Raw genomic sequence first — 13151 nt, 5'->3', positions numbered from 1 at the left:
CTGCAGATGATTGTACAAGGACTTCCAGTGCCTAGTAGCAAAGTCAGTGTCTTTCCTTTCAATAGAAGTTAATAGAAAAAGGGGCAGCTTGAATATTCTCCTAGTGCTGTTTAGTGAGTGATTAAAACAACTTTTTCTTTTGTTCACGTGGATATTTTTACTATTATTTTTTACTATTATTTACCAGAAACCTTGATAAGTTAGTTAAAATTTCATGTGCAAAGAGCTACCATCTTTCTCCTGAATCATTCTACAGCGCTGGCACAAATGAATGAAGGTGCTGGCATCTGATTAGTCTTTATGGAGGTGTATCTTCTGCCATTTCCCCTCCAAAGATGGTTCCTAGTTCAGCAATGCTGCTGGAAGCATTTGGAATGTATTTCTGGTCTGAATCCCTTGGCAGTCTGGGCTTCAGTTCCTGTTCTCATGGCAGGTGCTTACTGAACTCGGGCTGTTGGGTCGTTGGAAGTTTCCTGCTTTAATGTACTCATAATGCTTATGATTTCAGTGTTTCTGTTCTCTCCTTTTTTCCACTTCTTCTTCCTAACTTTGCCTTCTCCCTCCCGCCCCACCATAGTTGTGAATGCAGGTTGCAGAAGTCATTGGGTGTTTTATCTGCTCCCTAAGTAAGTGACATCAGTTACCTGATAAATGGGGTTACTAATGTTTGGTCTGAGATTGTCTCTCCTCTTAGACACATTACAAACAAACCAGAGTTCTGTTTTTGTTTTTGCCTGTGCAGTGTTTGAGCCTTAGCTGTTCTTTGTGACACTAAGTCATTGTCTGTCTGTTCATACTAAAACCAGTTGTTCCTTCCACAATAGGGGTTTCCAGTAAATGCTGTTTTAAATTTCAAATCCTTATCTTTGAAATCCCAGTGACTGGAGGAGGGAGGTACCAGATTGCTCTCACTAAGGATGTGTCCTGCTGTCTGATGTAGGAAGTCACATTTTGGGAATCACATTTAAAGGCCTTATCCCCAGAAGCTTTGAGAAATACATTTTAAGGTTGGGTTGTGGTGATCTCTTTTTGCACAGGAGCAAAGGTGCTGATGTAATAGATGAACGTGTACAAGAACAGACCCTGGGGATGCCTGATCCGCTCTGAATCACGTCCCTTCTTTTTCAGCCCTGAAAACATGGGTCTGCTCGACCCAGCCACCAGCGACGGCAGAGTGATTTTCTTCCTGCCCTGGGAGAAGATGACTATTGCAGGGACCACAGACAGCCCCACTGATGTCACCTCCCATCCCATACCGACAGAAGAAGATATCAACTTCATTCTGAGTGAAGTGCGCAACTACCTTAGTGTTGATGTTGAAGGTAGGAGTGTCAGTTGTGCTGGGAGGGATAACTACAGTATTTCAGTCTGAATGCGTGCTGTCTGTCTCAAGTTCCTCCAGTGATTGACAACTGTGTTCTTGCCCCTCTAATACTTGTGAGCTGTAAGCGTCATCTCAATCTGTTTCAGAGCTAGTGCTGATGCTTTTCCAGATACTCTCTCTCTACTTGGACCATTTAAATGGAAATCAGTTGATATCTGAACGTGCAGATTTCATGTGCCTCTCATCTAACAGGCAGCTGCTGTCAGATGACTCATTCTGCCCTTTTTGGGTGGCAGATGCAAGGTTTGGCTGAAGTGGGTGGGCTGGTTGTATGTCCATACGGCTGTATTGTAGAATCCTCTGCTTTGATTGTAGGAAGACTTCTTCTGACTTTTCCTCTGTCTTCCATTTTTCTTGATGCTTTCTTAGTTATTTATTGGTGTGGTAAATAGCTGATAGTTCAGCTCTTGGTTGAAGAGGGAGGTATGATGGGCAGAAAGGGGAATTCATCAAAATCACTTGGTGATGGTTGATCTCGGTAACTGAGCTGAGAACACCTGTGTTGGAAGGCGCTGGTTTGTTTGGCCTTAGTGCTAGTTTAAAGGTGAGAGATTTCCTTACTTTGTAGTGAGGCTTACTGTTTTGTTGGGGCTTTTTATTGTTGTTTTTTCAATGGTTATGTGAAAACATCTGTGCTCCTGTTGCAGTAGTGCTAAAAGAAATCTGAAAACCACTGTTTGTCAGGAGCACTGCAATCTCTGGGATTTAGGAAACCTGCTGTCCAGCAGCTGGAAATATTAGATTACCAGATTCCTGAAATGAACGGTTCGGTGGCTCTCTTGTACAGCTTTGGGACAAACAGCCTTGAGGAAATGTACCCTTGCTTTTCTGGTGCAGAAGCCAATGCCAGTCAGCATGGTGGGGCAGGCAGGTAGCTGGTGGTGTTCAGACTGAATAAGGCAGAAATCTTACGAGGTTTTTCACAGAAGTGCGTTATGAAGTGTTCGGTTCTTTTGAAGGAAGCTACCTAGGTGTGCACACTGGTTTTCACATTGCAATTAGCAGTGTTTATAGATTGCCTGTTATTGAATTAACAACTGTGCTGGCCATATCAACTCACTGCAGACCTGCCTTTTTGCTGCCAGAGACAGTGCCAGGGTTATCAACTTACACAGGCTTGGATGTGTTCCAACTGTTTAATTATAGTGTCACGCCTGCTGCTTTTTCTAGTTTCATTAGTTTATAAATGTAATATGGTATCTTATTTCTGTGATTAACACTTCATTTTGGCAGGTTAAACATGCTGGCAGAGCACCATTGATTTCTGAAATCTATTTTGTGTTCTTTGGGGATATTTTTACACCCTGTTACCGATTTTGAAGTTATCAGTTATTTGAAAGCTGCATCAAAAATTGTTTTGGGGCTTCGGTGTAAATTGGTCAATTTTTACTATTGTGAATTTAACAAGCAACAAAATGAATTTCATGAGATTATTGGTTCCATGTTTTATATATTCCTGAAGAAAGTCCCCTTCAGAGGCTAGGGCTTTTTCCTGCAACTGTTAAGGACCTTTTTTTACTACTTGTTGCCTTCAGATTTTATTCTTTCACATTCAGTGGAAGGCCAGGATTGGCCCTTGGGATGCAGTAACTGCCAGGGAGCAGAGGAGTAGCATGGGGGCATGAAAATGGCCATTGAGTTGGGCTTCTTGTGAAGAGGGAAAATGCTTCTGAAACAGTTATGGTTGGGAAGGTAGGGCTGGAGGAGGTGGCTCAGAACAGCGTGGGCTTCTGGATGATCTGTGACAGATCACCTGGGCCCTCTGGGGTTGCTGTGCAAATGCTGGGGGCCTGGGGGAGCAACAGGCCTAGGGGATGTGCTATAGCCTAACAGATGCAGGTGTGCTTCTGACAGAGGCTGTGAATAAAGATCACTTATTTTTTCCAGATTCTCCTCTTGATAAATTCCACACTGTGCTAAAAGCTTTCAAGTCCTAAAAGCAAATGTCGTAGGAGCAGACTTTATTTTGGTTTCTGAAGTGCCATGAAAGGACTGCCCTGCCCACAGAAGCAAGGAGAATAAGACTTGGTGCTGCACTGGGCGCTGTTTGTGGTGGGATTTCTGTCCTGGACTGAGGGTTTTCTGAGCTGATCGGTGACTCCGATAGCTGAGTCTCATGGTGGATCAGTTCCAGAATCTCTCTCTTCTGTCGAATTCTTAACCAGTGTGACAGACAGGTCTGTCTCTCTTGGGCTTTGTTTTGGGTCAGACAGCAGTACTGATACAGAGATGGGCAGTGCTGTTTTTCACACTGCTTGGAGGTAATGCTACAGAGACCATAAGATGGTGGGAAATGAATACAGATACAAAGTTCCTGACTGATTTTGGTTACCTTTTTCTTCTGGACAGTGAGAAGAGGAGACGTGTTGGCAGCCTGGAGTGGCATTCGTCCTCTGGTCACCGACCCCAACTCCAAAGACACGCAGTCGATATGCCGGAACCACGTTGTTACTGTTAGTGACAGTGGCCTTGTCACCATAGCAGGTAGGGGAGGTTCATTTCAGCTGCTGTTTTTGTTGGGCTTCCCCACTGCATTATGTGCAAACATCTTTCTTCTTGCAGGGTGACGCTTTGCATTGCTACAGCTAGGTAGTGGTGTGTCTGTAGCAGTGTGACTGGCTTGTCAGAACAACTCTAGTAAAAGTAATACGACAAAATACATGGCCTGTGCCAACTTCATGTTTCCCTTGCTTTCCCCAAATAAAGAAGTAAATGTGTGCTTATAGGTGGGAAATGGACAACGTACCGTGCCATGGCTCAGGATACCATTGATGCTGCTATTCAGGCACACGATCTGCCTGCGGGTTCCAGTAAGACGATTGGGCTGCTGCTCCAAGGGGCTGAGGACTGGAGCCCCACGCTCTACATTAGGCTGGTCCAGGACTATGGACTTGAAAGCGAGGTGAGCCATTGTTACTGTTTGTGTGCTGATATTTCTGTGTTGGATGGTTTTGTTCTTTCCCTAAAGACAATATTTTCCTAATGTCTTAACTGTTTTCTGCTTTAAAATGTTATGAGATGCTAGAATGCTCCTTTCCTTAGGCACGACCAACCTGTGCTGCTCTCTGATCACATCTGAAGTAGAAGAGTTGAAGCACCACGGTCATTTATTTGGATACGTACATAGCAGCATCGCAGAATCACAGAATGGCCAGGGTTAGGAGGGTCCTCAAGGATCATGAATCTCCAACCCCCTGCCACATGCTGGTCCACCAACCTCATTAGCATAGGTCTAACTCATTCAAAGGTCTAGCAGTTTCCTCTCACACCATCAGAACCCAGTTCAGCATCTTTGTTATTAGTGATGAGAGACAATAGAAAATGCATATATGCTTGATGTGCTTTCAAAAGTGTACTGAACTTGTTTTCAACTCCATAGGTGGCTCAACATCTGGCTTCTACATATGGTGACAAGGCTTTCGAGGTGGCCAAAATAGCCCAAGTTACAGGAAAGAGATGGCCTATTGTTGGAAAACGTCTTGTGTCTGAATTTCCTTATATCGAAGCTGAGGTATGTGGAAAAACTGCATCATGCTTGTGTGCTACTTGGGAATGAAGCAGATTGTAGAGCAGGGCCATCTCGCTCTGAAAAATACCTTCACAAGCCCTTTCCTTTGAGATTCAGATGTTTTTGTTTTCATTTTTCCACTTCACCTGATCGTGCTTAATGTTTTTCTGTAGAGCCATTGCATCACCGAGGTGAAAAGACCTCCAAGGTCATCCAGTCCAACTGCCCACCTACCACCAGTATTTCCCACTAAACCACTTCCCTTTGTACAACATCCAGACATTTCTTCAACTGCCTCCCTGGCAGCCCATTCCAGCAGCTGAACGCTCTTTCGGAGAAGAACTTTTTTCTAATATCCCACGTGAAAGAAATGTTTTACTACAAATACATAATGTAACATGAAATATATCTAATATGGACTCACCTGTGTTTTTTCCTTGCCTTGTTCCTGCAGGTCATCTATGGTGTGAAGGAATATGCCCGCACTGCTGTGGATATCATTTCCCGGCGGACTCGCTTGGCCTTCCTGAACGTGCAGGCTGCTGAGGAAGCTCTGCCAAGGATCGTAGACATAATGGGGAAAGAACTTAACTGGAACGAGCAGAAAAAAAAGGTACAAAGGGCCTTTTTCATCTGGAATTGTTTTGTTTTTTTCTTAAGTAGTTTCCATGTTAACAAATGAAATTAATGGAAAACTTCAGTGATGCTTGCTTCCTGAGAGAATGGATATATTTGGTGTTTTGAAGTCTTCATCGAAAGAGCTGTGAAATGAATTGGTATTGGCCAGGTGGAGGGAAGAGTGAAAGCATTCCTTAACTTTAAAAATGAGGCAGACTTGGCATTACAGTCCTACTTCTAGTGAGTATTTAGTTCAGTGTCACTTCTTACAGGTCTGTCTCAGAAGAGAAGGATTTTGCAGTCTGTATCACTCTTTTTTCATAGAATCAGAGTGGTTTGGGTTGGAAGGACCTTTAAGATCATCTTATTCCAACCCCCTGCTACAGGCAGGGATGCCTCCCTCCAGACCAGACTGCTCACAGCCCCGTGCAGCCTGGCCTTGAGTGCTTCCAAGGAGGGAACATCCACAGCCTCACTGGGCAGCCTGTGGCAGTTTTGAAAAGTGATGATATAGAGTTCCTTAACTTCTTTTATTTTCTAAATTATTTGGAAGGTCCCCATTTGCTTCCTCTGCTCAGTGCTCATGCATGCAGTGTAATCCTAAAAGCATTTACACAGCAATTGGAAGTCTTTACTAGGCTCGATATCCCTTTTCAAGATTAAAAGGTGCCAAAGTTGAACTCTAATACTTTTCAGCTACTGCTTGCTCAATTTTTGGACCTTAGGAAAATTCTTGTGAAGTGGAAGGAGCAAATAAATTGTGTAAGGAAGAACTTGTTCTTCCTCAGATACAAGAAGACTTTTCCTTTTGGTTGTAGGAAGAACTTGAAGCTGCAAGAAAATTTCTGTATTATGAAATGGGCTACAAGGTGAAATCTGACCAATTAACAGACAGCTCTGAAATCACTCTAGTGCCTTCAGATATTGAAAGGTAAGTGAAATAAGGGATTCCTGGGTTGCTGGGAGTTAGCAACATCGAGTGTCATTTTTCTCCACTGATAATCTTTATCTTGCAGGTACAAGAAGAGATTCCACATGTTTGACAAGGACAAGAAAGGATTTATTACTATACTGGATGTGCAGCGCGTCTTGGAGGTAAAGTTTCCTTCTGCTTTGTTTTTAATTGCAATGTGGCTTAAGTAGTGCTGAGCAATGCAGCTGGTGTACTTTGTCCATCAAACAGGTCCAGATTGCAAAGTGTACCATGGTGCAGATCTGAATTTGGCTTTTTAATACACAAATTATGTTTCATTATATTCAAAATAAGATGGTTGGTTTTTGGAAGGTTTGTGGTATTTATGTACATTGACACTTACCTGACCCTGCTAAAAGTTGGGTTTTTTGGGTTTGTTTTCTTTTTTTTTTTGTCTAGAGCATCAGTGTGCAGATTGATGAAAAAACACTCCACGATATTCTGAATGAAGTAGATCTGAACAAGAACGGGCAGGTGGAGCTCATTGAGTTTTTGCAGGTAAGAATTTCTCTCTTGCAAAGAAACTGTAAGTGCTGTAGCTGTAGGCACAGGTGCTGAGTCCCCCTCCTCCTCCCACAGAAGAGCTGTGCTGGGGAGGAGGTGGGTGCTGTTGGGTACCACAGTCCTGGTGATGCTGTTTGCCAGAGCACAGCACAGAATGACGCACACAGCTGGTTTTAAGCACCTTCCAAATTCAAGGATATTTGCTGGGCAGAAGCAATGAACCCAAAGAGCAGGTCAAATTTTCAAAGTCTGCCACAGTGCAGATCTGAACTTGGCTTTTTTTTATGCAGAAATTATGTTTAATTACCTTCCAAGTAAGATGGTTGTTTGTTTGGAAGATATATTGTAGTTGTGCATGCTGACACATGCCTGACCTGTTAGAAATGACTACAGTGTGCAAAATAGCCTGGAAAATGGCAAAGGAGGAGCTTATGGTCAGAAGACATGTAGTCCATGTTATCCCACTGTAACTCCTGGGTTGAGAAACGATACCCCCATTTGTATGGACATTGCATTGGCAACCTGTATGTCTGCTTTTCGCAGGGCTTTAAAATAAGAAAATTAAAGGTGCTACTGAATGTTTGTCCTCCTCTTGCATAAGCAGTTTGCTAATCAGCTTTGTTTTTGTGGAGTCTTTCTTGGTGTGGTATTTCAAGTGAGTGCCATGTCTTTGCTACGTGGTGGCAATGATGAATGCTGAACATGAGATAAATTAATGCTGGGGATTTTGGTCAATGTCAGCCCTTTCTTCACTGTGTCAAGTTAAACAAACAAGATCAAGGCAGAGGAAATGGTAATTGTCTCTCTTGAGATGAGCTGTAGATAAGAGGAGCATTGTTGAATCTAAATGCAGAAAATTTTCACAGGTTGTGTCCAGCATTAGAAAAAAGGACTATTTATTTACCTAAGATGCAGCGATTTAGCTGGCTAACTGAAATGTGCATTAGTTGTAAAATGAAATAAAAGCTCCCCAGAGCCATCTGACTGAAATAACTGAATATCACTGGTGGCTTTCTGACTGTTGGGAAGGGTCTCCCTCTTGTGTCCTTTTGCATGTGAAAACTTCAGACTGGGGGGGAAAAAAAACCAAAACACTGACTGTAATGGCTTGGGTAGATTGAAAATTGGGTTCACTTGGAGACGCTGTGGTTAAGAAGTCAAAGCAACTAACACAGCCTGCTGTGGATTGCTTTGCTTTGCTTTGCTCTGGTGAACAGTCTCATGAGGAGTTTCCTGCCCTAACTCTAAAATACAAGTGACAGGTCGCTGTTTTGGTGTCATTTCAAAGTCACTTTACTTTAAATTGAGTGGCTCTGTGGTTACAGGCTCGTCCTGAGTGTTTCCCAGTGCTCTCCCAGCGCTGCAGCGAGGTTGCATTGCACTTTGCACTTCCTTCACGCGGAGCCAGGGCTGCACACAGGGAGCTGCTGTGCTGCACAGAGCACAGTGGGAAGCGTGGTAATAAGAGGAACAGCAGGTTGCCATGGAAAGAACAAAATACACGTGGTGTTTGTTTAGTTTTTTAATGGATCTGTTAAGCCAGTTCTCAATACTTTTGTGTTTGCTCTCTGAAAACTTTCAAGTAATTACATTGTACTGCCAGAACGCTTGTGGAAAGCTGTGTGCAAATATTTGTGGACGTTTATATTAGAATATAGGAACACATTGTATCAGAGTGGCTGCCTCCCTATCCAGGTGGGAGCAGAGCGGTGCCAAGTGGCTGCATTTGACCCACTGCAGCCTGCCAGCCTGCCTGGGTCGTCTTGGGAGAGCTGCTCAGCGGTGCTGCAGGTGTTTCACAGATGGAGCACAGGCCGAACTGGTCGGCGTTTTGTGCAAACAGGTGGATCTGATTGAGAACTCGAGCCAGTTTTGCTTTTATTCACACCTGCTTTGTAGCGTTACTGCCCACGTTTCCTCAGGGATCCTTCTGGCACAGGCAGCTGTCTGATGGCAGCGATTGCTTCTCTGAAGGCTTGCATATGAAAGTTCTCTTCCTGTGGTGGTGCCGAAGAGTCAGCTTGCTCCTCCAGGAGTGCCTTTCCCACAGAGCATGCAGCGTAGTGGGAAAAACCACAGCAAGTTGGTTGTGGAGTGCGTGGTAAGGCAGAATGAATGGGTGTGATGGAAGGGCTGCCCCACTTGGAGCCTTCTTGTTGGTGTGGGTCACCAGGGGGAGGGGAGCAGCTGGAGGGAAGCTCTGGGCCTCTGCTTCCTGACTGCAGCATCTGCCTTTGCTCGGGGCTCACAGGGTGGCCAGAATGTCCCCAACAGCCTTGGAGGTTGTTCAGCCTTGGCTGGATCTGTCCCTTTCCCTCCCTGGGGAGTCATTCCTGTTTCTCAGATGCAGTACCAACCTATAGAGGTCTGGCTGCAGAAGTAATAGACTTCCCTATGGAAGGGAAGAAATCTGAAGGATTCCTGGCATTCACTGTGACTCAGAAACTGCTTTTTGTAAGTGCTGGTTGCTTTGCATAGTGGTCTTTGGCAAGCTATGTGCAATTTCAAGTCTAATGCTCACTTTATCCGTGGGATAAAGAAGAATTAACTAAAGCCCTAGCACTAGTGTGTGTTCGTTAAGGTAGTGCTGTGTCCAGTTTCAAGGACTTAAAGGCAAATTAGTTTTAAAGTCTATAAAATAATTTGGATTTGAAAGAGTTGTGGAAGTCAAGTATCCTGTCACTGCAAAGAAGGGTTTGTGAATATGAGGGGTGCAACCCGGGGTCAGTGCTGGATCAGCAGTGATGTTCTTCTGCTTCTTACTTCCAGACTGAGAGGGGAATAGAAAAAAAGTGTGGGTGGGGGAGAGCCTGTGGAATAGCTGGGTTATCCCACGTGGTTAAATGGCACCGCTGTTAATGGATGCTGCATTGCTACTTCCAAACAGGTCACATTTGTTGGTATTTCTGGAAAATGAAAATGGGCTTTGATGTGAGATTTTTTTCAAAGCATGCAGCAGTGTTGCTTTATTGGTATCATAGAATCACAGAATGGCCTGGGTTGAAAATAACCACAGTGATCACTGAGTTCCAACCCCCTGCTGTGTGCAGGTCACCAACCAGCAGCCCAGGCTGCCCAGAGCCACATCCAGCCTGGCCTTGAATGCCTGCAGGGATGGGGCATCCACAGCCTCCTTGGACAACCTGTGCCAGTGCCTCACCACCCTGTGTGTGAAAAACTTCCTCCTAATATCCAACCTAAACCTCCCCTGTCTCAGTTTAAAACCATTCCCCTTGTCCTATCACTGTCCACCCTCACAAACAGCCGTTCCTCATCCTGTTTATAGGCTCCCTTGAAGTACTGGAAGGCCACCATGAGGTTTCCCCAGAGCCTTCTCTTCTTCGGTAGACAAATGGTTTTGTCACTGCCATGTACCATGTGCCCTTGGACAAACTGACCGGCTGTGTGGAGCTGAGCCCGTGCTGTGGGGCTGGGCTGGCGTCCCCGCTGCTCTGCCAAGGAGCTGGGAGTGCAGCTGGGGCTGTGCCACCCACCTTTGTTCTGTGTGGAAGGGAAGCTGAGGTGCTCTCTCTGTTCTTCCAGCTGATGAGTGCCATTCAGAAGGGCTACGTCTCCGGCAGCAGGCTGGCCGTGCTCATGAAGACAGCTGAGGAGAACCTGCGGCAGCGCGTGGTGATCCCGGTGGACCGCAGCGGCGGAGGGCTGTAGCTCAGCACAGCTGCATGTGCTGACAAACATTCCAGTGCTCCCGAATGTCCTTGCTCGTTCAAGGTGACTGATATCTGTAAAAAAAACACGTGGGTGCGTTTGTTTTCTGTACTAATGGTTTTCTGTACAGCTCTTAATACTCCGGTATGTGGCCTTTTGGATGGGGTACGCTTCAGACATACGAGTTTATCAACAGGGGTTCTGGAATATGGTCTGGAAACACTGGTGCACGCACAAGCACATGGCATGTACTGCCTTGCTCATTAACTTCTAGATCACCTTTACCTTTAAAAAAAAAAAAGGGATTCCTGCCTTTAAAGGAAGCGTTGCATGGAGATTTGCAAATAGGCATTTAGTATTTAAAAGCTGCTGATCTGTCTGCTTCAACAAAGGGCAGCAGAGGGAAGGCTGGTGCCTGGGATTTGAGATAGCTTCACAAAAGGAGCAGAAACTCACCTGCTGAGGGTACCAGGTACAGTAAGGAGCAGGCTGGTTAGTGACTGCCCTTCCACAGGTGCTGGGCTTTGCTCTCTTGGGGTGTGTAGTTATTTCAGCAGTACAGTACTTGGCCAGACACAAGTATCAGCAGTACAAAGCTGGAAAACAACACATAACCAACACTCCAATAATAACCCAGCGAGTAGCTGGGGGACAGCTTCCCTTTCTCCACGTTAATAACAAGCAGCTTCCTTCAGTCGGCAGCATTCTACCGCAGGGGGTATTTAATGCTGTAAAGTGCTCTGTACTGTTTCCAGTTTGGGACAAATATGTAAAATATGATGGTTTTGATAACATAAGTCTTAATTTATTTAAAAACTCAGATTAGATTTCATAGATTTCTTGAGTATAAATACCAGCTGACAGAACAGGACCCTCCATTCCAAGGTCTCAGGATTCCTCCTTGTGTAAAATCTGATCTTTAACTGATGTCATCACTTTCACTAATGGAAACGGCGCGGTAACAGCCAGCAAAGATTACTTCTGTATCTTAAGGGAAAATGACTGCATGTGTGAAATGGAGGGACTGAGGAGTGTTGGTGGCTGAGTGAGTCGGGTGTTCGGGGCTGGACAGGGAGAGTGCTTCTAGGAATAAATAAAACTCAGAGCTTTGAGAAGCAGACCTTTAAAACGAACACAAACCAGAGCTGGGGTGAGCTTCACCTGAGTTCCTGTCAGTCTGAACGAGTGGTGAAACGTCTCCAGGTTTCTCTCCAGAAATACTGTCTCAGATGCTTTCCACATGGTTTCTGCATGTTGAATTGATGTCGTAGAGCTGCTTTGTACCAGAACTGTGCTGCTGTGGGTTCTGGCCGTTCTGCTGTGAGATCTGTAGCACTGGGCACAGCCCAGGGGAGCGGTGAGTGAGTGTTTGACAAGGTGTTTTATGAATGGCTTCTGTGCTACTGTTAACTTTTTTGAGTGTGTTCCAGAAGATTCAAGTAAAGTGTGCACATACTCCATGCAGCTTTGCTTTTCTAAAGCCCTTCTCAAATAAGAACATGGCAAGAGAGTTTACATCACACACAGCACGGCATGGAGTGGAACTGGGTGTCTTTGGGTTCAGCAGCAGGAGGGAGGTGCGGGGGGGGGGGCCGGGGGGGAGCCCATGGTTCACTGTATTATTTAAACAGATGTATCTGTGAAAGTAGTGAGACCTTTTCCAGACCACGTAAAGAAAAAGGTTTAAAATATTAAATAACATTTGTATGGTTTGAAGAAAAATTCTCCTCCACTCTTCTGTAGATGGAACTGTTAAGAACGAGCGCTGCAAGTTTTCCTGTAAAGCCAGGATGTTCTGCTTTGCACCCAGATTTATGTCCTTTGCTGGTTTGGTAATGCCACACACAGAATGTGACTTTGGGGTTTCCTTGGCTACACACACGTCCTCTGTAGGAGTCTGCTTTGCGTCGTGGGTGCTTTACTGTCATGGATCTCTGCTCCTGTGTGGCACAGCAGGATCTTGTACAGCTGCCCTGAGTGCAGAGTTACAAGGCTGAGTGCTGGTTACAGCACTGTGCCTGCACACAGGGAAGGCACAGCTGCTTAGTGCAGCACCTTGCCTCTGCTTTCAGGAATGTCATGGAGGGGAGAAGAGGGGGTGTCGGTTGTTGGTTTTGATCTGCTTGGGTTTTTTTCTTTGCTCTTCTGCTTTGCTCCATGTGATTGCACTGATGTTGCTGCCCTGCTTTGTTCTGATCCCAGGTGGGGAAGCAGCGCTGGGTGGTGGGTGCCTGGAAAGCTGCATGCCTGGCTGGGGAGCGTGTGTATGTATGTGTGTGTGTGTGTGTGTGTGTGTGTGTGTGTACACATGTCTTACCCTGGCACTACTGTGCTGTGCTGGGGGGATGCTCTGTGCTGAGCTGTGCGGCGCTGTGTTTGAGGCTGGGTTGTCGTTTTTGTAACTGTCCTGGTGTTTTTTTGCCGTTTTATTTATTACTTTTGATATCCAGAATGAGCCGCATGCATTTATAGAGCAATAAGAGGATGTATTTAAT

General features: G+C 45.2%; 1 protein-coding gene across 2 annotated transcripts in view; it reads left to right on the top strand.

The window, feature by feature from the left end:
* The window catches only part of GPD2 (glycerol-3-phosphate dehydrogenase 2), a 51730-nt gene extending 39477 nt beyond the window's left edge, over positions 1-12253 (top strand). For both annotated transcript variants that reach the window (XM_042877856.1, XM_042877857.1), the window contains exons 9-17: positions 1129-1322; positions 3734-3868; positions 4111-4286; positions 4764-4895; positions 5347-5505; positions 6329-6441; positions 6527-6605; positions 6883-6981; positions 10531-12253. In XM_042877856.1, the coding sequence (XP_042733790.1) occupies positions 1129-1322; positions 3734-3868; positions 4111-4286; positions 4764-4895; positions 5347-5505; positions 6329-6441; positions 6527-6605; positions 6883-6981; positions 10531-10656 (1213 nt within the window). In that variant the 3' untranslated portion in view covers positions 10657-12253. The remainder of the gene's footprint in view (positions 1-1128; positions 1323-3733; positions 3869-4110; positions 4287-4763; positions 4896-5346; positions 5506-6328; positions 6442-6526; positions 6606-6882; positions 6982-10530) is intronic.
* The last annotated feature ends 898 nt before the right edge of the window (positions 12254-13151 follow it).

Source organism: Lagopus leucura, unplaced genomic scaffold (genome assembly GCF_019238085.1).
Source record: "Lagopus leucura isolate 7727_CA_CO unplaced genomic scaffold, USGS_WTPT01 Super-Scaffold_100019, whole genome shotgun sequence".
NCBI lineage: Eukaryota > Metazoa > Chordata > Aves > Galliformes > Phasianidae > Lagopus > Lagopus leucura.
This window is presented reverse-complemented; position numbering and strand designations above follow the sequence as displayed.